This window comes from Haliotis rufescens, unplaced genomic scaffold, assembly GCF_023055435.1.
Source record: "Haliotis rufescens isolate VD_foot unplaced genomic scaffold, xgHalRufe1.0.p SCAF_17, whole genome shotgun sequence".
In the NCBI taxonomy this organism is placed as follows: Eukaryota; Metazoa; Mollusca; class Gastropoda; order Lepetellida; family Haliotidae; genus Haliotis; species Haliotis rufescens.
The window spans coordinates 23,768,850-23,790,975 of NW_025963857.1; the positions used below are offsets into that span (position 1 = coordinate 23,768,850).

Below are 22,126 nucleotides of genomic sequence, written 5' to 3' on the forward strand. Positions count from 1 at the left end.
TGTGTGAGAGAAATACTGTTTGTCATACAGCAACAATAAATTTATAAACACATAGATTTTAAACCTCGGCGGGATCATCTTCCCGAGGCAAGGGAGTTAACTTACAGTAAAGACCCAGTTTCCACCCTTGCTGAACTAGGCTGGAATTTCTGGGCTCGATCGTAGCGCTAGCAGTGGCTGTTACGAGTTATGTCCCTTCTATGTCCCTCCTATTGACCAATCAGATTGCACCTCTCACGTGCATTTGCTTCAAACAAAATGGCGGCGCCCAGTCAAGGCGATCGATAATCAAGATCTATTTATAATAAAACGGGTCTTATAATTACTCGCGAAGTTCATCACAACACGTCAGCTCCTTGATAAGAAACATGAAGGGATTTGGAAAATATATGTTGACGCCGAGTTGTCAGTTCACATAAAATATGCACGGCAGTTGATGAACCGGATGTCGAATTCGTTACGCGATTTTGATTGGACTATGCATATAACTCCTTATTTCCAGCCTATTTCGGCAAGGATGGAAACGGGGTTTTTTTGTCAGTTAACTCCCTTGCCTCGGGAAGATGGGATCCCCATATTACTGCAATATTACCTGGTACGGATCTCAGTAATGTTTTTAATAATCCGAGCAAAGACCACTCGCATTTTTCGCATTTAATTCACGCTCGCGTTAATTTCAAGATTTACAGTAACTGGAATATTGCCTGGTACTGATCGCCATAGTATAACTGGAATATTGATGACTGCGACGTAAAATAATATACATGCGCTTACTGACTGTTGGACCTCAGTTTTCTTGGAAGGGTGACTGAGTTTGGGTTTGAACGCCGCATTCAACATATTCCAATTACGTCACGGCTTGTAGGTGTAAAGCCCGAAGTTTTGAAGGTCTCAGACGTTGACCACTTTCGCGGAACCTACGAGCACGGGTATGGTGCTGTCAAACCTAGAAAAATAATCCGGGGGAACCGGGATTCGAACCCACAATCAGGATTTTGGCATATCCAAGGGATGCAACTCTGCACAGCGAATTGTGATGCCTTAGACGACTAGGCCACACGTGCCCCATCGGAAGAGACACAACCAGTGACAGAGACAATGACAAAACAGACGGAGTACAATACATAAGGTCCTTAAACATCGTATCGCATATAACTATAATCACTTCCTAACCCTTGACACATGTCCTCTGATTTTGACGCTTGTCGCCGCCCACTGATATGAAATGAGATATGATATGATTTAATGTCATATGATCGCTCGCCTGAAACACGGACTCAAGCCTACTCACTTATATGTGGCTAACATACCGACTGTCCTTCGACTGAGTACATAACACAATGGCTTCATCTCGTCTCGTCATCACTGTGCTGTCCCTCTGCATCATCAATGCATATGGCTTTACCCCTATAACCTGTGAGTATAAGTTTCCTTGTGTGTGTGTTACAGGGACTATGTATAATCAGGGAATATGTATAATCATAGCCCAGGACAAGTTCAAACATACACACATACATTCACTATTTACTCGACCGCCTCCATGGTCTAGTGGTAGAGCGTCCGCCCGGAGAGCGGAAGGTCCGGGGTTCGATCCCCGGCCGCGTCATACCAAAAGACGTTAAAAGATGGTACTTGTTGTTACCCTGTCTGGCGCTCGGCATTAAGGGGCGATACAAGGACTGGTCGGCTCGGAGTCAGTATGTTGTGTCTGAGTGGGATATTCATGTTAAACTGTGGCATGGTGTCCCAGTGAGCCAGCACTATAAATCGGCATCAGGCCGGACGTGTACAAGCAGCCACACACACGTGCATGCACGTCGCTATATAAGTGCTATAATCTTGGACGCGACGTTAAACCCCATTTCACCTCACCTCACCTCGTTTTATACTCCACTTCCCTATCCATTCACGGTGTCGTTTATTTCAACCGTTAGTGTACTGGGCGACATGCAGGTGCTTGCATTCTTGACGTAAGTGATTTCTTACAAAAATCCCAAACGTGAATATTAAGATATAAGTCAGATCACTTTCCCGCCCTGGATTCGATCTCCGAGCATTCCGAATGTCAAGCCACTGACATTAACACTCTGCCACCGGAGTAGAGGAGTGAGTGGGTGAGTGTGTATGGTTTTACGCCGGGGGACACCATAAATAGGCTTCATACATTGTACCCATGTGGGGAATCGAACCCGGGTCTTCGGCGTAACAAGCCAACGCTTTAACCACTAGGCTACCCCACGCCCCCCGAGTTGATCATGAGAAAGTTTTACGGAAAGTGTATTGGAAATTTATATTTTATATGCGGTTCAGTTCATTTTATCAGCTGGAGTGCGAAACTATCACATACAATGGAAAAGTAATTACTTATTCATTCCCCTTGACCAGATATAAGCTAGTAATAACAGTACTTACATCTGTAAAGTCACGAACGTGATCTAAAAAACAGATTAATGTCCTTGCACATCACAATTAATGATAGTAAAACACAACATAGTGTCAAATAACGAATTTCGATACCAGAATTTCCATGTGAAATATGTGAGGTGGGTGTTTGAAAATCCAAGATGGCTGTTACTGACGGTATACGGTCTCATATTAGGTCAGTAGATCTGCTCTCTGATTGGTCCGTCTTACTTTGAGGTATAATAATAGCCATAACTCACATTAAAATACTAGCTTCTGATTGGTTAAGGAGTGCCTTTTTCGAAATTTCTGTCCGTCAGCAAGGAAATAAATATACCATGCTTATCATGTAGAGCTAGCGTACCTGTAGATTTAATCGCGCTACATTGAATTTTGAACCCAACTGCGACGATGATTAACAAAGAAGTTCTATTATTTATGAGGGGCGGTCGGGTAGCCTGGTGGTTAAAGCGTTCACTCGTCACGCCGAAGACCCGGGTTCGATGGGTACAATGTGTGAAGCCCATTTCTGGTGTCCCCCGCCGTGATATTCCTGGAATATTGCTAAAAGCGGCGTAAAACCATACTCACTCACCATTATTTATGACATTAGCCTCCCCGGTGATGTAGCCGTCCAATCAACTGTTTCAATCGGAAGTGATTATCGGGATTGGAGTCCTCTGACTGATCAATGAGAATCGAGTATGTTAGATTAACAGCAATGCGTTTCATTATGTTTTCAGGGGCGGTCGGGTAGCCTAGTGGTTAAAGCGTTCGCTCGTCACGCCGAAGACCCGGGTTCGATTCCCGACATGGGTACATTGTGTGAAGCCCATTTCTGGTGTCCCCCGCCGTGATATTGCTGGAATATTGCTAAAAGCGGCGTAAAACAATACTCACTCACTCACTCATTATGTTTTGTAAACAGATTACATGGACGAAGAATGTGGCTTCAGGCTGACCACGACCAAGGACACGCGACTGAAGCTGACGTACCATCCGAACAGAAGCCTCCGCCCAAACATGAACTGCACCACCTCATTTAGGACGACTGTCTTGGGGGATCGATTGCAGGTTCGACTGAGGAGCATTGACACTGTGTTGACTCCCAAATGCCATCAAAACACCTTGCAAATATTTGATAGTGATAAAAAGACACTTTTGAATGGTAAGTTCTCATTTATATTCATTTTTTTATTCTATGATATTGGAGATAGGAGGTCTGTAGAATATTGTATTTGAGTATTTGAAATATTTCCTCTTTGGAGGTAGGTCATATGGATTAATGACATACGACCAGAACAGTATACTTGTCTTGATCAGCACGCACACGCACACACACACACACGCGCACGCACGCGCACGCACATACACACACACCCACGCGCGCGCACACACACACACACACGTCGCGATATAAGTGTAATAATCTTGGACGCGACGTTAAACCCCATTTCACCTTCACCTCACCTCAAATGTCATTCTCGACTCCCTGGGGAAGCTGCACATTGTGGATAATCAATGTGTTGGCGTACAGATAGTTTGCCCAAAAGAGATCAGTTATATCCGGCTGAGTGAGATAGGCTTGGACCTCTCACATTATGCCAAAGTCGGAAATCGGACGAGGTGACAAAAAACGCTTTGACCATTACGCCGCCCATTTGTATATGGCGTTGTAGATGGCACGTGGCCCTGTGTTCAGCGCACAGGTCACAAATCAGACGAAGATAACCAACGATCGTGGCGGAGATCGGATGCATGGGTGACCGCGTTGAGCAAGCTTGACCCCTGAGAATTTATAGGGCTTTGCTCCTGCCGCGAGATCTTCAGTAAACCCGAGGCTGTCAGGACTTGTGGTTGGTTGATTTGTTTGTTGTTTAACGCCGCACTCAGCAATATTCCAGCTATATGACGGCGGTCTGTAAAAAATCGAGTCTGGACCAGACAATCCAGTGATTGATATCATGAGCATCGATCCACGCAATTGGGATCGATGACATGCATTAACCAAGTCAGCGAGCCTGACCACCCGATCCCGTTTGTTGCCTTTTACGACAAGCATAGTCGCCTTTTACGGCAAGCATGGGTTGCTGAAGACCTATTCTACCCCGGAATTGGTTCTCTGTGAAGCCTGTCACTGAAGTAACCTGTAGGGGATTGAAATGATGTTATTTAATGCCGCAATCAACAGTATTCCAGCTACATCATGGCGAACTGTACATAATCCTGTCTGGACCAGACAAACCAGTCACTGAAAACATGAGCTTCAACACCCTTCCCCAGCCCCGCCACAGAGGCCCACTTACACGCAATCCAGTGTTATTTCTAATGTATGTAAGCATCTGCCTGGAGACCAAAAGGTCGATGGTTCATCATACCAAAAGCCGTTGAAAGATGACCGCGTTTGACGCCGACATTGAGGGTATAACACAAGGACTTTCCGACTGGGCTATGCACGTTTAACTGCGGCAATGTACCCCAGTGTGCTGGTACTTTAAAACCGACATAAGTCCGGGCTAGTACAAGCAGCCACACATGTCTGTGAACGTCGACCGAATGTCTATATCATTATACAGTAAACTACGGTTATAACAAACTCAAAGGGACCTCTAAGTTAAGTTTGTTATAAGCATATACAGCACATGTACAGCAAATGGTCGGGATTAAAAAATTAATTCGTTATATCCGTTAGTTCGTTATAAGCGTGTTCGTTATAAACGTAGTTTACTGTACTATACAACTACAATAAATATATACCATGCTTATCATGTAGAGCTAGCGTACCTGTAGATTGAATCGCGCTACATTGAATTTGAACCCAACTGCAATTATAATTATTTGCAAATGCCTTACGACGTTGATTAACAAAGAAGTTCTATTATTTATGAGGGGCGGTAGGGTAGCCTAGTGGATAAAACGTTCACTCGTCACGCCGAAGACCCGGGTTCGATTCCCGACATGGGTACAATGTGTGAAGCCCATTTAACCGTGATATTCCTGGAATATTGCTAAAAGCGGCGAAAAACCATACTCACTTACTACTATTTATGATATGAGCTGCCGCGGTGATGTAGCCGTCCAATCAACTGTTTCAATCTGAAATGATTATCGGGATTGGAATCCTCTGACTGACCAATGAGAATCGAGTATGTTAGAACAACAGCAACGCGTTTCATTATGTTTTGAAAACAGATTACATGGACGAAGAATGTGGCTTCAGGCTGACCACGACCAAGGACACGCACATGTACAGCAAATGGTCGGGATTAAAAAAATAAATTCGTTATATCCGTCAGTTCGTTATAAGCGTGTTCGTTATAAACGTAGTTTACTGTACAATACAATTTACTAATTTAGGTGTCATTTTTCTATGTCCAGCTCCATTTGGACACTGCGGTACAGGATTAGGGACCAGGACTTACCGGTCAAGTGACAGCTCCGTCACACTCAAGTTCCAAACAGATGCCAGTTTCCAGTATGGCCAATTCGACATCCTCGTCACCTCCTTTAACACAGCTTTCAATCGTAAGGATGTGTGTTATGAAATAGTGTCTGATGCATCTTCATCTTGATGTTAGAAACTGATACACTGACCTACGTTCATGTGTTCACCATTGGACAGGTTTTGACCATTTGACCATGTTGACCACCCAATCCTCACAAGTCACCCCTTACGACAAGCATGGTTCCTGTGAACCTATTCCGACCTTGAATTCAAAGAGGTGTAAACGTAGGAACTGACAGTATAATAAATAGTCAAAATAATGTTAATTCCCTGTCGAAGGTCAAAGGTATAAAGAAATGTATTGTACAAAAGGCCCCCGGTCCATATACAAGAGACTTACGCATGTTATCATAAATGTTACACATTGGGATATACACCTTTTTTTATTAGTTCATTTCCTTTGGCTGATGCATGTTTAATATATAGAGAAAGCTTTAATATATTAGATGTGTTCTTTGTCGGGAGAAGGGATGCAAAAGAGTTTATTATAGGACATTGCTTATAAATAATCTTTAATATACTTCTTTCGAAGTCCATTGTAAAATGGGCAGACAAATACAAAGTGAATTCATTATCTATCTCTGTGTTACATAATGGACAAATTCTTTTCTATTTTTCAATTGACAGCTTTCTTCCTTCATAACGTAAACCAAGTCGATATTTAATTCAATCTTTTTACTTAAGTTTTCCGTAGCAAGAACTAATAAATATATTTCCGGTTGAAGTAAAGTCATGAACGTTTTGTAATATTCATAACGTGAACTATCCTCGAATGTGGAATGCTTTCCTGGTAGAACATATTTATAGACCGATTCCGAAATTCTTTAAGAAACATATTTACATTTCCAACTGATCGACATAGCCATATAAAACCAAAACCTTGACAAAATAAAAGATTTCTTAAATGCGATGTACACGTATTCTTACCCATGTTATCAAAATGTAAAAGCATGTTATAAGCTAATTTAGGGAGACGTTGTTCATGCATATAAAGAATTTTAAACCAGTATTTTGAACATCTAATCGGAGAGTTAATATATAATTGTTATCTACCATATTCACCGTAAACCTAAAAATATGTTTCCGAATCTGCTTTTGATTTAAGAGTAACTTGAAATGTTTTTTCTGGTATGGAACGTATCCTCTTGTGTTTTAATTAGCGACATTCAGTAAGATACTCTAACAGTTAAATTGTTGATGCAATGTCTTGTGACCTCCAAACTGGATTACTGCAATGCATTGTATGCTAATCTTCCCATGAAAGCCATATCAAAGCTACAACGCATTCAGAACTCTGAAGCTAGATGCATCTCTAAAGTTCCAAGATCCAATCACATAAGTCCTGTCCTCAAAGCACTACATTGGCTTCCAGTCTCCTTTCGTATAAACTATAACATATGTATCATCACTCACGACTGCCTCAACAATAGCGACTATCCAGACTATCTCAAAGGTCTTATATCCCTGTACTCTCCAGAGCGTGCTCTCCGATCCTCTGGTGGAACTCTACTGTATCAGCCTCTGTCTACTTCTGCTATGTCTGACCGTGCCTTCTCCTTTTGCAGTCCACGGTTATGGAACTCTTTGCCTTTGAATCTGAGAAACTCTGCTTCTAAGGAAACGTTTAAGTCTCTCCTCAAAACCCACTTCTTCACTTCAGCTTTTCAATAGATCTCCTGATTGTTGGCATATGTACATAGACATTACTTTTTAACTTTGTCACAGCGCCAGTGAGCAACTGTCGATGGATATTAGGCGCTTTACAAATAAATTATTATTATTATTATTATTATTATTATTATTATTATTATTATTATTATTATTACTAAGTGTGGGCGCTATTCAGTTAGTAAAGTAATAGTATGTGACGTTATAAAACTATGTGCGTTAAAGCCAACTCCACTGGGCGAAGCTGCAACGTATGCAACATAGCTATTTCAAAGCACTGTCTCACTCCCATAAAACGTTAATCTGCACATATTTACCTCATATATATTTATTTACCTGTGTGTTTGTATTTACCTGTGTGTATTTGTATTTACCTCTGTGTGTATTCATTTACCCATGTGTATATGTATTTACCTATGTGTAATATGTATTTACCTCTATGTATATGTATTTACATCAATGTATATTTATTTACCTGTGTATTTGTATTTACGTCTGTGTATATTCATTTACCTCTGTGTATATTAATTTACCTCTGTGTATATGTATGTACCTCTGTGTATATTGATATTCCTTTATGTATATTTATTTAACCTCTGTGTATATCTATTTACCGCTGTGAATGTGTATTTACCTCTGTGTATTTGTATTTACCTCTGTGTATATGTATTTACCTCTGTCTGTATGTATTTACCTCTGTGTATTTGTATTTATCTCTGTGTATATGTATTTTACTTCCAGGTATATTTATTTACCTCCGGGTATATTTATTTACCTTCAGGTATATTTAATATTTGCCTCTGTTTGTATCCAGACTCATGTTCTGCAAGTCGATTTACTTGTGACAACGACCTCTGCATCAGCAGTACCCTCACATGCAACGGCTACAACGACTGCGGTGATGATAGTGATGAGATCCACGAATGTCGCCTCAGTGGAGGGGCCATTGCAGGCATCGCCGTGGGTGTAGTTGTGTTCCTGGTGATATGCACCTTCCTCTCCATTGTCGGCCGATCAAGGAGGAGACGTTATCAAAGACTTTGTGAGGTGAGGAGTGAAGGACTAAACCTTTACGCCGGGCTTAGAATATTCCAGCAATATCACCGGGGGCGGGGGATACCAGAACTTTTGGGAATCGAACCCGGGCCTTAATCATGACGAGTAAACACTTTAACCAATGACCTGTGAAGATCCGGGGAAGAATAGGTCTTCAGCAACCCATGCGTGCCGTAAAAGGCGACTATGCTTGTCGTAAAAGGCGACAAACGGGATCGGGTGGTCAGGCTTGCTGACTTGGTTGATTCATGTCATCAATCCCAATTGCGTGGATCGATGCTCATGATGCCGATCACTGGATTGTCTGGTCCAGACTCGATTATTTTACAGACTGCCGTCATATAGCTGGAATACTGCTGAGTGCGGCGTTAAACAACAAACAAACAAACAAACTTTAACCAATAGGCTACCATGTCTATCACAACTAGAACGATTAGCAAATAACTAGAATTTGGAATTAAAAGTAATCAATCAGAATTTAAAGTTAAATAGATCAAATGGGAAAACGAGACGTCCAATTAAATGGCATCTTCGTATAAATTACGAAAGTCCTGCGCTGGACTCAATGGTGTATCGGTAATGCTATTAGAACAATGATGTCATTCCAAGTTACATCTTTGCAGGCCAAACCTTACAATGCTATGCAGACGACCACGACAACCTACCCAACCAACGTCCAGAACCGGTATCAGCAACCTTCATACCAGACGTACTGACACACGGACCCACACACCACGTTCCCAACACCCAGAACCAGTCACACGGACCCACACACCACGTTCCCAACACCCTGACCAGATACACGGACCCACACACCACGTTCCCAACACCCGGAACCAGTTACACGGTACCACACACCACGTTCCCAACACCCTGACCAGACACACGGACCCACACACCACGTTCCCAGCACCCGGAACCAGTTACACGGACCCACACACCACGTTACCAACACCCAGAACCAGATACACGGACCCACACACCGCGTTACCAACACCCGGAACCAGATACACGGACCCACACATCACGTGACCAACACCCGGAACCAGATACACGGACCCACACACCACGTTACCAACACCCAGAACCAGATCCACGGACCCACACACCGCGTTACCAACACCCGGAACCAGATACACGGACCCACACACCACGTTACCAATACCCGGAACCAGATACACGGACCTACACACCACGTTACCAACACCCTGAACCAGATACACGGACCCACACACCACGTTACCAACACCGGGAACCAGATACACGGACCCACACACCACGTTACAAACACCCAGAACCAGATACCCGGACCCACACACCACGTTACCAACACCCAGAACCAGATACACGGACCCACACACCACGTTACCAACACCCAGAACCAGATCCACGGACCCACACACCGCGTTACCAACACCCAGAACCAGAAACACGGACCCACACACCACGTTACCAACACCCTGAACCAGATACACGGACCCACACACCACGTTACCAACACCGGGAACCAGATACACGGACCCACACACCACGTTACAAACACCCAGAACCAGATACCCGGACCCACACACCACGTTACCAACACCCAGAACCAGATACACGGACCCACACACCACGTTACCAACACCCAGAACCAGAAACACGGACCCACATACCACGTTACCAACACCCAGAACCAGAATCAACAACATTCATACCAGATTTACTGATACACGTTCCCATACACCGCGTTTACAAACGCTCAGGACCAGTCTCAACCACGTCCTCCAAATCTTCTGATACGACACCAACACACCATGTATATTTTACCTTGTTTCATTTTGTTTCATTGTACATTTCCAATGCGCTTCTCAGTCGGTTCATTGTCTCAAAATTCCAGGTTAGACCATACATACAATATGTTGTATATTTTGTAATAAATATTCTTTGTTACGATATCGAGTGTTTTCAATTGGTTTCCGAGCATTTCTTTGATGTATGGTTAACACGTTTGTTTTTTTAATTCCACGACTTCATCTAGTAGGCTGAGGGTACGGTGGGGTAGCCTAGTGGTTAAAGCGTTCGCTCGACCAGGGTTCGATTCCCCACATGGGCACAATGTGTGAAGCCCATTTCTGGTGTCCCCCGCCGTGATATTGCTTGAATATTGCTAAAAGCGGCGTATAACATACCCACTAACACGCTCACTAGTAGGCTAAAAAGTCGCCGATTTAACGTTAGATTTTAACCAACTCTCTCACGTTATCACGTCGGCCTGTGACTAATCGAATCTGGACCAGGCGAACCAGTGATTAATACAATGATCAGCAGCCATCATCATCGAGGCACGATGACACGCAATCAACCATTTCACCGACCCTGGCCACAAGATCCAGTTTAGTCACTTCTTAAGGGCGATGGAGTTTTACAATGGAGTTCTGACCTGGTACCGCACGCGTGATCGTATTTCTATCTCACCATTTCGGTTTATCTGTGTAATGATGTCTCATGCATACATTTAGTAGTGAGTGAGTGAGTTAAAATTTAACGTCAGATCGGCGATATTTCAGCCATATCGGGACCGTACATTTAGTAACAAATATATCTCCATGGTTTACACCGATCCTTACTCCCAAGACCACAGCCCATCATCACTGATTCCTGTGCATGGTGGTCAAGCTCCGGTCAACCATCATTAGTAGCAGATTGGTGGATTTTGTTCCTCTACAAACCAATTGTTTTGACATGTATATGAGTGAGTGAGTTTTTGGGTTAACGCCGCATAGAACAATATTTAAGCTATGCAAGATAACTAAGACAAAATTGTTATGGATGAGCAACTTCTTTATTACAATTTCGTTTCGGTGTAGATTCTAACACCGTTATTAAGCAAATGATGTACAAACTAGGTATGAGCATGATATATATACATAACAATAGATAGATGTTTATATAACAGATAAGGTTGATGTACACTGATTGATTAGGTAGTTATGATAAGACAATTGTCGCCCAATTGTAATAAAGAAGTTGCTCATCCATAACAATTTTGTCTTAGTTACCAAACCAAATTCCATAGTTAATAGTTGGTTTTAATTAAAATGACGTGGGAATTGTATATGTGTCTAATGCAAATGCGTATATAATAATCCGTTTTGTAGGAGTGCATTAATGAACTTCATATTATTATCAATGGGCACACTAATCAGAACATCCCTCCATACATGTAGATTGTATGTGTTTCTCAACCAAGTACATGTACGTGTACACACATCAGCTGTGATAAAACCAGTGTCACAGTGATCTTTATCAAACCACTACATAAGTATATGCTAGTACATAAATCAAGTATCCATGTCAAAAAGAATATTTAATGACAGCATTATGATAGGGAAGAGAATTTATGGATGTCAACTTCTTTATCGTGAGGAACATAACGTTTCGGAGTATATGCTTACTCCTTCATCAGGTGAATAGCATTATTATAGCAGGATTTTTTTTAAAAACTGGTGTTTGCGTTGAAAAATGTTTGATAGATAACGGTATAAGAATCTGCATCGAAATGTCGCTAATCTCTTATCGCATACTGCCCCCTTGACATTTGATCAGTTGGTCCTGATAGCTATCTGTGTACCACATGAAAACTCAAAATTCTTAAACATGCACATTGATGCACGTTGATGCACCTGTGCTGTACACCTCTTCTGCTATTGACTTGATACAGCTGCAATGAGTTTACTCAAAGTCACCGTCGTTCTTTTGTGTTTGAGGCTTGATGATAGCTCTGCACCTACCGTTTGTGAGTACATATTGTGAACACTGACAAAACTGGTCGTTACTGAAATGTTCATGACAAATTCTATTTCTAACACGTATACTACGATGATCCTGTCATTGGTCATTCAGATCGTTAAAAAACTCGATTCAGCACAAAAAAACGTGTTATTTAAGAAATAAAGGAGTGGGAGTGGTGTATCGCACAATAAAACACTGCAGGGAGAATAAACCATGAGGGCCGCCGCCCGAGTGGTTTATTCTCCCTGTAGTGTTTTATTGTACAACGACCACGAGTCGTTTTTTTCTTATATGAGATATCAACATTATGCATAGCCTCTTTAAGGATAATGATAAAATGAACACGCTTTAATAATATTTACCCGTATTCAAATAATAATGACTCCCTTAATAGAATCCGACCTCGGCAATGTCGGACAAGTCCATTTTATGCACAGGTGGGTATTTCCCGCATATTCTCCCAATCCTCACGTCGATTATCTGTACCTTTTCTCCCAAAACCGATTGTCATATCTCTCCCGCTTTTGGATGCGATCATTCTGCCATTGCGTTTATCTGCGTTGCCCTGCTACATCTTTGGGAAGCAACTCATCAGGCAGTCCCCACTCAACAATAACGTCGTCCAATACGCGACGTCATCAAGTTACGAGCATATGTTCGAATCTCCAGACATGACGTCATGACAGAACAATGTTTTATCGTGACATATACCACGCTTCGTTCGTCATTATTCTTTAAGATTTAGGGGCGGTCGGGTAGCCTAGTGGTTAAATCGTTCGCTCGTCACGTCGAGGACCCGGGTTCGATTCCCGACATGGGTACAATGTGTGAAGCCCATTTCTGGTGTCCCCCGCCGTGATATTGCTGGAATATTGCTAAAAGCGGCGGAAAACCGTATTCACTCACTCTTTAAGATTTATCGCGTAGCTATCTTATTTAATTACATATATCATTGACATATCATATACAAATAGAACATCATTTGTGAATGATAAAAGCATTGAACTATGTCCTGCAGTGTTTGGGTTTTTTTAAAACACCTATGAATTTACATATTATTTGTGATATTTTGTATTGTACCGTGTGTTTTTAATGCCTCATTCATCAATATTCTAGCCAGACAGACAGTGACAGCGGCCTGTAAACATTCGAGACTGAACCAGACAATCTCCACATTGAGATCGTGACGACGATCTACGCAATTGGGATCACATATGGCATCAAAATGTCACCGAGCTTGAATACCTATCCGTAAAGTCTTCATGAACAGGGGCGGTCGGGTAGCCTAGTGGTGAAAGTGTTCGCTCGTCACGCCGAAGACCCGGGTTCGATTCCCGACATGGGTACAATGTGTGAAGCCCATTTCTGGTGTCCCCCGCCGTGATATTGCTGGAATATTGCTAAAAGCGGCGTAAAACCATACTCACTCACTCACTCACTTCAATCACAGCAAACGTATGTAGGTTGCTGGGGACCTCTTCTAACCCGGGATCCTCCCAGTGCCATATTATTTATGAACAGTAGTCTATTATTATGACGTGTGATAAGAAAATAAGAAAAACATCCGACTCCTTCATTACCGCAACATTTTACTGTGGTTAACTCAAAATGGTTTTAGACCCGTGAAGATCCGGGGTAGAATAGGTCTTCAGCAACCCATGCGTGCCGTAAATGGCTACTGTGCTTGTCGTAAGAGGCGACTAACGGATGGTCAGGCTCGCTGACTTGGTTGATGCATGTCATCGATCCCAATTGCGTGGATCAATGCAAATGATGTCAATCACTGGATTGTCTCGTCCAGATCGATTATTTACAGACCGCCGTCAGCTGGAATATTGGGGGACGTTGCTAATATTATCCATCACCTGTTCGTCTGGTCGACTCGATCAATTTCAGGCTGCCATCATATGGCAGGAATATAGCTGAAAGCGGTGTCTCAAACAAAAACAGTATAAAATCTTGAAATAATGTTATCACAGACTACCTTGACGACGAATGCAACAAAACAACCAGAATGACGAAGGACGTGAGATTCCAACTAACCCTCCACCCTAATGTCCATCTGCGCTACAATTGGTTGTGTACCAGCACCGTCAAGACAGATGTAGCAGGTGACCTTCTCCTTGTCGGCGTCAGAAGTCTCAACACAGTATCAACATCCAGCTGCACCCAAAACAGCTTGACAATAATGGATACTGACAAGGAGACAGCTTTGAATGGTTAGATCTAATGTTATCATATACCATGACACATTTGCAAGATACTTACATTGTTATCCTAATGATAACGAACTTAACAAGAGAATTTCATCTTCAATAGAGGAGATGGGATGGGGTACTATGGCAGTGGCAGTGGGTTTCATTGAAATTCAGCAAATATTTTGTCTTTAGGTTTCCTTTTTAGGTCATATGCCGCAGACATGCCTGTAAATGTACAACGTCAGAGTCAGACCCGTGAAGATCCGGGGCAGAATAGATCTTCAGCAACCCATGCTTGCCGTAAAAGGCGACTAACGGGATCGGGTGGTCAGGCTCGGTGACCTGGTTGATGCATGTCATCGGTCCCAATTGCGTGGATCGATGTTCACGATATTAATCACTTGATTGTCTGCTCCAGACTTGATTGTTTACAGACCGCCGTCATATAGCTGGAATAGTCAGAGAAAAAACAGTCTCGATTATCCCCCAAAACAACTTGGCCGTAAAACATCAGTGAAAAGTATATGAATGGATCACTAAAAACCAGTGATGACACAAGTTGTCCGCGAAAAGGTAAGGATGTACTGCCCTACCGGTAGCACCGCCACTCACAAAAATGTCATTAAAAGGCAAGTGTTTAATCAAGGTAATATCCCTATAAATACATGTGATCTTATGTTGAGCTGACGATAAGCATTTGGGGCAGTAGATGGCATTTGTAATACTATAGCTGCTGCCAATAGACTCCGAAAATGTATATATACTATGCCAAAGAAGTAGGGGGAAAATACAGTCATGAAGAGATATCTTCTGTTATATATGGTTTTGGCAAATGGAAATGATATGATATGATCATATCTGCTGGGGAGTTGGCGATGAGATCTTATGATTTCTAATGGTTGGTGTTGCGCACATGGTCGTTAAAGAGGTTTTGGGGTCAAATTTGAGATTTGAGATGTTGGCCAGACATGCACGTATTCTTCGCGGTATGCTCTGATGACGACCATTAGCTTGACAACATCGAGTTCATTGAGAGTTGTGATGGATTTTGACGCTGACGTAGACGTCTGCCAATGACGTCCCAGACGTGTTAAATGGGGGAAAGGTCAGGACTGAGTGCTGGTCATGCCATGGCATTGATGTATTGCTGTTGGAGGAATTTGGTCACAATGCTAGCACGATAAGCATGTGCATCATCATCTTGAAAGATGTTGTGCAAATTGTACCCCGAGTGGTGCAGTGTTGTCCTGATAGTATTGACATGTGACTCGGGCATGGACAATATTTGGCGCAGTTCGGCCAGTCATTGTGATACCACCAAATACCGTTATTGACTCCCATGCTGTAAGGTCCATAAAACGCGAGTGAACGAGAGTGAACCACGATTCGCCAGAAAACATGGCGTTGGCCCAACGTCGATTAACCCAGTGTTGACGTTCCCTACACCGCTGACGCCTCTGATTCAAATGACGTGCAGTCGTGCAAGCAAATGTCATCAGCGCAGACGATTTGGCACCGTCTGGGCATGTGCTCTTACACCAGTTGGCTTCAGCAACAGGTCCCTTATCTGAGTGCCAGTCTGCAACCGATTTCTTAACGTCATCGTTCTGACTGAAATGTCCTGGGCTGGAGTTGCTGCCTTTGGGCGTCTAGAAAGGCGTCGATCATTGACGTAATGTGTTTGTTGGTATCGGACCCACAATCTGCAGATGAGAGATTGAGAAAGATGCAGCGTTTGGGCAACAATATTCTGATGAGTGCTCATGTTCATCTTCTTGATCAATGTTGTTGCTTCCTTAATAATTAAATGTGTTCAATAAAGCGGTCTTTGAGCGTTTGGCTCCAAGAAAACAACATGGGTCTGCTAACAACCGAGTCGGTGACAATTGTGACAACCGAGTAGTGACAATTGTGACTCTGGCATGCTGTCCGATGTCACGTTTTTCATGACTGTCACAATGTTGTGTTCGGGATCTTGATTTGTTCGGAAATGTTCTTGCCAAATAAATCACTTTCATTGCAAGACGTTGGTGTATTTTTCTGTAGTTTCATCTCGAAACAAAATACCCTCAACGTTTTTTTGCAATGTTATACATTCATGTTTTCGTCTGCAGTCGTCTCGTAATGTATGTTCTATGTATTATTCGTTCTGTGTATTTTAATGTATGTTCTAAGTGTTGTATGTTCTATGTATAATTCGTTCTGTGTATTTTAATGTATGTTCTAAGTGTTGTATGTTCTATGTATAATTCGTTCTGTGTATTTTAATGTATGTTCTAAGTGTTGTATGTTCTATGTATTATTCGTTCTGTGTATTTTAATGTATGTTCTAAGTGTTGTATGTTCTATGTATTATTCGTTCTGTGTATTTTAATGTATGTTCTAAGTGTTGTATGTTCTATGTATTATTCGTTCTGTGTAGTTTAATGTATGTTCTAAGTGTTGTATGTTCAATGTATTATTCGTTCTGTGTATTTTAATGTATGTTCTAAGTGTTGTATGTTCTATGTATAATTCGTTCTGTGTATTTTAATGTATGTTCTAAGTGTTGTATGTTCTATGTATTATTCGTTCTGTGTATTTTAATGTATGTTCTAAGTGTTGTACGTTCTATGTATTATTCGTTCTGTGTATTTTAATGTATGTTCTAAGTGTTGTATGTTCTATGTATTATTCGTTCTGTGTATTTTAATGTATGTTGTAAGTGTTGTATGTTCTATGTATTATTCGTTCTGTGTATTTTAATGTATGTTCTAAGTGTTGTATGTTCTATGTATTATTCGTTCTGTGTATTTTAATGTATGTTCTAAGTGTTGTATGTTCTATGTATTATTCGTTCTGTGTATTTTAATGTATGTTCTAAGTGTTGTATGTTCTATGTATAATTCGTTCTGTGTAGTTTAATGTATGTTCTAAGTGTTGTATGTTCTATGTATTATTCGTTCTGTGTATTTTAATGTATGTTCTAAGTGTTGTATGTTCTATGTATTATTCGTTCTGTGTATTTTAATGTATGTTCTAAGTGTTGTATGTTCTATGTATAATTCGTTCTGTGTAGTTTAATGTATGTTCTAAGTGTTGTATGTTCTATGTATTATTCGTTCTGTGTATTTTAATGTATGTTCTAAGTGTTGTATGTTCTATGTATTATTCGTTCTGTGTATTTTAATGTATGTTGTAAGTGTTGTATGTTCTATGTATTATTCGTTCTGTGTATTTTAATGTATGTTCTAAGTGTTGTATGTTCTATGTATTATTCGTTCTGTGTATTTTAATGTATGTTCTAAGTGTTGTATGTTCTATGTATTATTCGTTCTGTGTATTTTAATGTATGTTCTAAGTGTTGTATGTTCTATGTATAATTCGTTCTGTGTATTTTAATGTATGTTCTAAGTGTTGTATGTTCTATGTATAATTCGTTCTATGTATTTTAATGTAAGTGTTGTATGTTCTATGCATGTGTGTTGTAGGGATGCACGGGGAGTGTGGGTCTACAATGTCCAATAGGAGCTACACTACCCAGGGAGACGCTGTCACACTCAAGTTCCGGACAGATGATACTACCCAGATTGGTCAATTTGACATCCTTGTCACGTCCTTCAATATGGCCATAAACCGTAAGACTTTAATGATACACAAGAACGTAATATCAAAATGTAAGAATACTGCACAGTGATAAGGACGGGCTGTTGAGTACAAGTGATCCGTGAGGATCCGGATTAGAATGGGGCTTCCGCAACCCATGCTTGCCGTAAAAGGCGTCTGTGCTTGTCGTAAGAGGTGATTAACGGGATCGGGTGACGTGCTTCATGCATGTCACCATATCCCCATTGCTCATGTCAATCACTGGATTGTCAGGTCCAGACTCGATTATTTGCAGACTGCCTTCAAATGGCTGGAATATTGCTGCGTGTGGCGTTAAACAACAGCCAAACAAACAAACAAATGTTGAGTACAAGTACCTTTAGTTTCTACCAGATTAAACAAACAGCATTGCACTCAGGAGTATTCAAAGACTGTGTGCACCATAGTGACTTGGGGCTTAACGTCATTTTGCAGCAGTTTTCAAGTCTTTATGATATTTGAGGAAGCCCCAAAGGCCAAAAGATCATGATGTTAGAAGGGACATATCCTTTCCAAAAGTATCACAAATCTCTGCTGAAAGCGGAGTCCATTGTCCGGTTCCGACCATATCAGTAGCATGTGTTTATGAATCACAATGAAATAGTGATGATATCAGATACTTTTCGAACAGATAAGCGTAATGGTAGAACAGGTCTTCAGCAACCCATTTTTGCTTGTTGTAAGAGGCGACTAACCGGATCGGGTGGTCAGGCTCGCAGACTTGGTTGATGCATGTCATCGATTCCCAATTGCATGGATCGATACTCATGATTTCAATCACTTGATTGTCTTGTCCAGACTCAATTAACCAATCAACCAACTGTTTACGGATTGAGAACTTGAAGCTCAAGGATTGTGTCACACACTTCAGCATAATATATATAGAAATTCTATCCATATATTTACGCAGTTTAATTAGCCTCAGTAAAGCAATAATGTATATTCAGAATGGATACACCCGTGACGGTACGGGTCAGAATTGTTTTCAGCAACCCATGCTTTCGCAAGTGGCGACTAACGAGATCATGTGATCAGGCTCGGTGACTCATTTCATGCACGTCATCGTATCCCAATTGTCTAGATCGATGCTTATGATGTCAATCTCTGGTTTATCTGGTCCAGACTCGATGATTTATCGACCGCCGTCATATACCTGGAATATTGCCGAGTGCGACATTAAACAACAAACAAACAAACATAATGGACTCGACATACTTCCAGGCCATTGAGATTAAGTTGATAGTGGCCATCTTGTTATATGCTGTTGTTGGTTTGTTGTTTAACGCCGCACTCAGCAATATTCCAGCTATATGACGGCGGTCTGTAAATAATCGAGTCTGGACCAGACAATCCAGTGATTAATGTCATGAGCATCTTTCCAACCAATTGGGATCGATGACATGCATTAACCAAGTCAGCGAGCCTGACCACCCGATCCCGTTATGATATCAACTTATTATTTTCATAATTATTATTATTATTATTATTATTATTATTATTATTATTATTATTATTATTGTTGTTGTTATTGTTGTTGTTATTATTATTATTATTATTATTATTATTATTATTATCCAGATACTTGTTTAAGTAGTCGTTATTTATGCAACAACAACCGCTGCATCAACAAGTTTTTAACCTGCAATGGCTTCGACGACTGCGGCGACGACAGTGATGAGATTGATGGATGTAGTGATACCATAAGTGGAGCTGCCATTACAGGCATCGTCGTTGGAGTGTTGCTATTCTTTGCTGTATGCGTATCCCTTGCCATCATTGGACGATCCAAGAGTACCAACTATCGGAGACTTGATGAGGTAAGCATTCCTACATGCAACACAAGCACAGTCGATAGACCGCAACAAAACATGAATTGTTAAACAGAGCTTCACTCTCCGATCGGGACCACGGGGCCTCAGAGGTAATCATCGAGTGCCGTTTTAAAACGCTGCTTAGATCGAAAACAAGGCTTACAATGTCGTCCTAGTTTTAGCGTGACGGGAAATTTTCCGTATTTAGTCCTAATCCGTGGTTTTCTCACACAATACCTTTAAATACAAACGAATTTCTTCGAACTCTCGTGATTGTTTCATTTAGTCATCAAGAAATTATCCTTAACTGATTTACTAAATAATCTTTTTTGTGTATTTTTCATTTAATTTTAAAGCTTCAACAATATTGTCAATAGATATGTACAGAGTTTGTGTATTTGTAAGAGGATATCGTATAAAAGGACTGGGTACGAGACTATGTCAGTCTCACTTAAATAAAGGCGGACCAAAATAATAATATCAACTGCAGCATTGATTGTAATTTTCAAAAGTAGACCACAAGAGGGTTTGTCAACCTGGCAAATATACGTTATAAAAATCAAAATAGATTCTAACACGTATTATCTATCTCATCAATATTATTTCAATGAGATCCTCAGCATTAAACTGTGACAAGTTTACAGTTTTTTAACGACAAGTTCAGCATCTGTTGTCCATGGATAAACCGCGCACCCGCAACTATGGTTAATGGTCCTACATTAAAGCTTGATCAGTACTTCGGAAAATATTTTCTAAATCATCTCAGATGTATCCAATAACTATGGTTAAGCAATCATCATCATCATCATCAATCATCATCATCATCATCATCGTCATTGTTGTTGTTGTCAACTAATCCTATTAACACAACAGCTCCGGCCTATCAAGTTCACCAATAGGGGCTACTTAGGCGATATCCAGTATAGGAAACAGCCGTCGTACCGGAAGTAGTTCTATCTGGAACACGACCACTTGGACGACATCAACGTGAATGACTATCGCATCAGGACATGTACAACATCACAGGACATGTTATAGGAACTATTGTGTATCGATGTTTGTTGTTTAAAACGCCGCGCTCAGCAATAGTCCAGCTGTATGACGGTTCCCTATGATGACTCGGATCTGGACCAGACAATCCAGTAACTGACATCACAAGCATCGATCTACGTAATTGGGATACGATGACATGCAACAAAGCCACCGAGTAATCAAACTTATGTTAAATCAATATTTTCATCTTTTTGTAATGTGTCTGTTTGTTTGTTTGTTTGTTGTTTACCGCCGTACTCAGCAATATTCCAACTACATAACGGTGCTCTGTAAATAGTCGAGTCCGAACCAAACAATCTAGTGACTGACATGAGCATCGATCAACGTAACCGGGATATGGTGACATGCATCAACCAAGTAGGCGAGTCTGAATGACCACCATCGCCCCCCCCCCCCCCCCCCCCCCACCCCCACCCCCCACTACAACCACCCACCACCCCACCACCCCCCACCACCAACCCCCGATCCCATTAGTCTCCTCATACGACAAGCATGGGTTGCTGAAGACCTATTCTAACCAGGATCTGCAGGGGTTGTAATATGTATGTACAATATTGGCAATGTATGCTTCATGTCAATAGTTCGATGTCATGGCAACGTTTCTAACCTTGAATCAATGTATATGCCTTTTGTTTTGTAAATTCGTTCTTTTTTAAAAATAAAATCCTTTACCAAATTTTAACTTTTCGCTTTTCGTTTTTTGGCAACGGAGAGGACACGGGAATGATGATACATTACAATTTGTAATTTATCTACACCCAGTGTGAAAAAAACGTGTTTGGTCTGAACGTTTTAAGTACTATGCTTAACGCAAAGTTGGGATTTTTTTAAAAATGAAAGTGGCTGGTATCTCAAGTATGATTGCTAAGATAAAGTCTATATTCTTTGTACCAGAAATGTAACACCATCACATAATAATTAATGATTCAAACAGAGGGTACAGTTGTCTATGGCAACGCAATTCGCAGAGCAGAGTTACCTCCCTTAGGTTTCCCTGATCATGTTTCTAGGTTTGTCAGCACCATACCCGTGCT

At 41.3% G+C, this 22,126-nt stretch overlaps 2 protein-coding genes across 3 annotated transcripts; both read left to right on the forward strand.

The window, feature by feature from the left end:
- The first annotated feature begins 987 nt into the window (after positions 1-987).
- On the forward strand, positions 988-10,567 carry LOC124116350 (neuropilin and tolloid-like protein 2). Its single transcript, XM_046477654.2, has 5 exons — positions 988-1,416; positions 3,332-3,571; positions 5,782-5,928; positions 8,391-8,623; positions 9,256-10,567. Exons 1-5 carry the CDS (start codon positions 1,341-1,343, stop codon positions 9,346-9,348), a joined length of 789 nt encoding a protein of 262 aa, XP_046333610.2. The 5' UTR covers positions 988-1,340; the 3' UTR covers positions 9,349-10,567.
- A 1,688-nt stretch (positions 10,568-12,255) lies between these two features.
- Positions 12,256-21,405, forward strand: LOC124116352 (low-density lipoprotein receptor-related protein 12-like). Of its 2 annotated transcripts, none has more exons than XM_046477656.2 (5): positions 12,256-12,410; positions 14,386-14,625; positions 18,075-18,221; positions 19,807-20,045; positions 20,913-21,405. In XM_046477656.2, exons 1-5 carry the CDS (start codon positions 12,341-12,343, stop codon positions 20,988-20,990), a joined length of 774 nt encoding a protein of 257 aa, XP_046333612.2. In that variant the 5' UTR covers positions 12,256-12,340; the 3' UTR covers positions 20,991-21,405. The 2 variants fall into 2 exon arrangements, with proteins under 2 accessions (XP_046333612.2, XP_046333613.2); XM_046477657.2 differs by having other exon boundaries at positions 19,951-20,045.
- Positions 21,406-22,126: the final 721 nt, after the last annotated feature.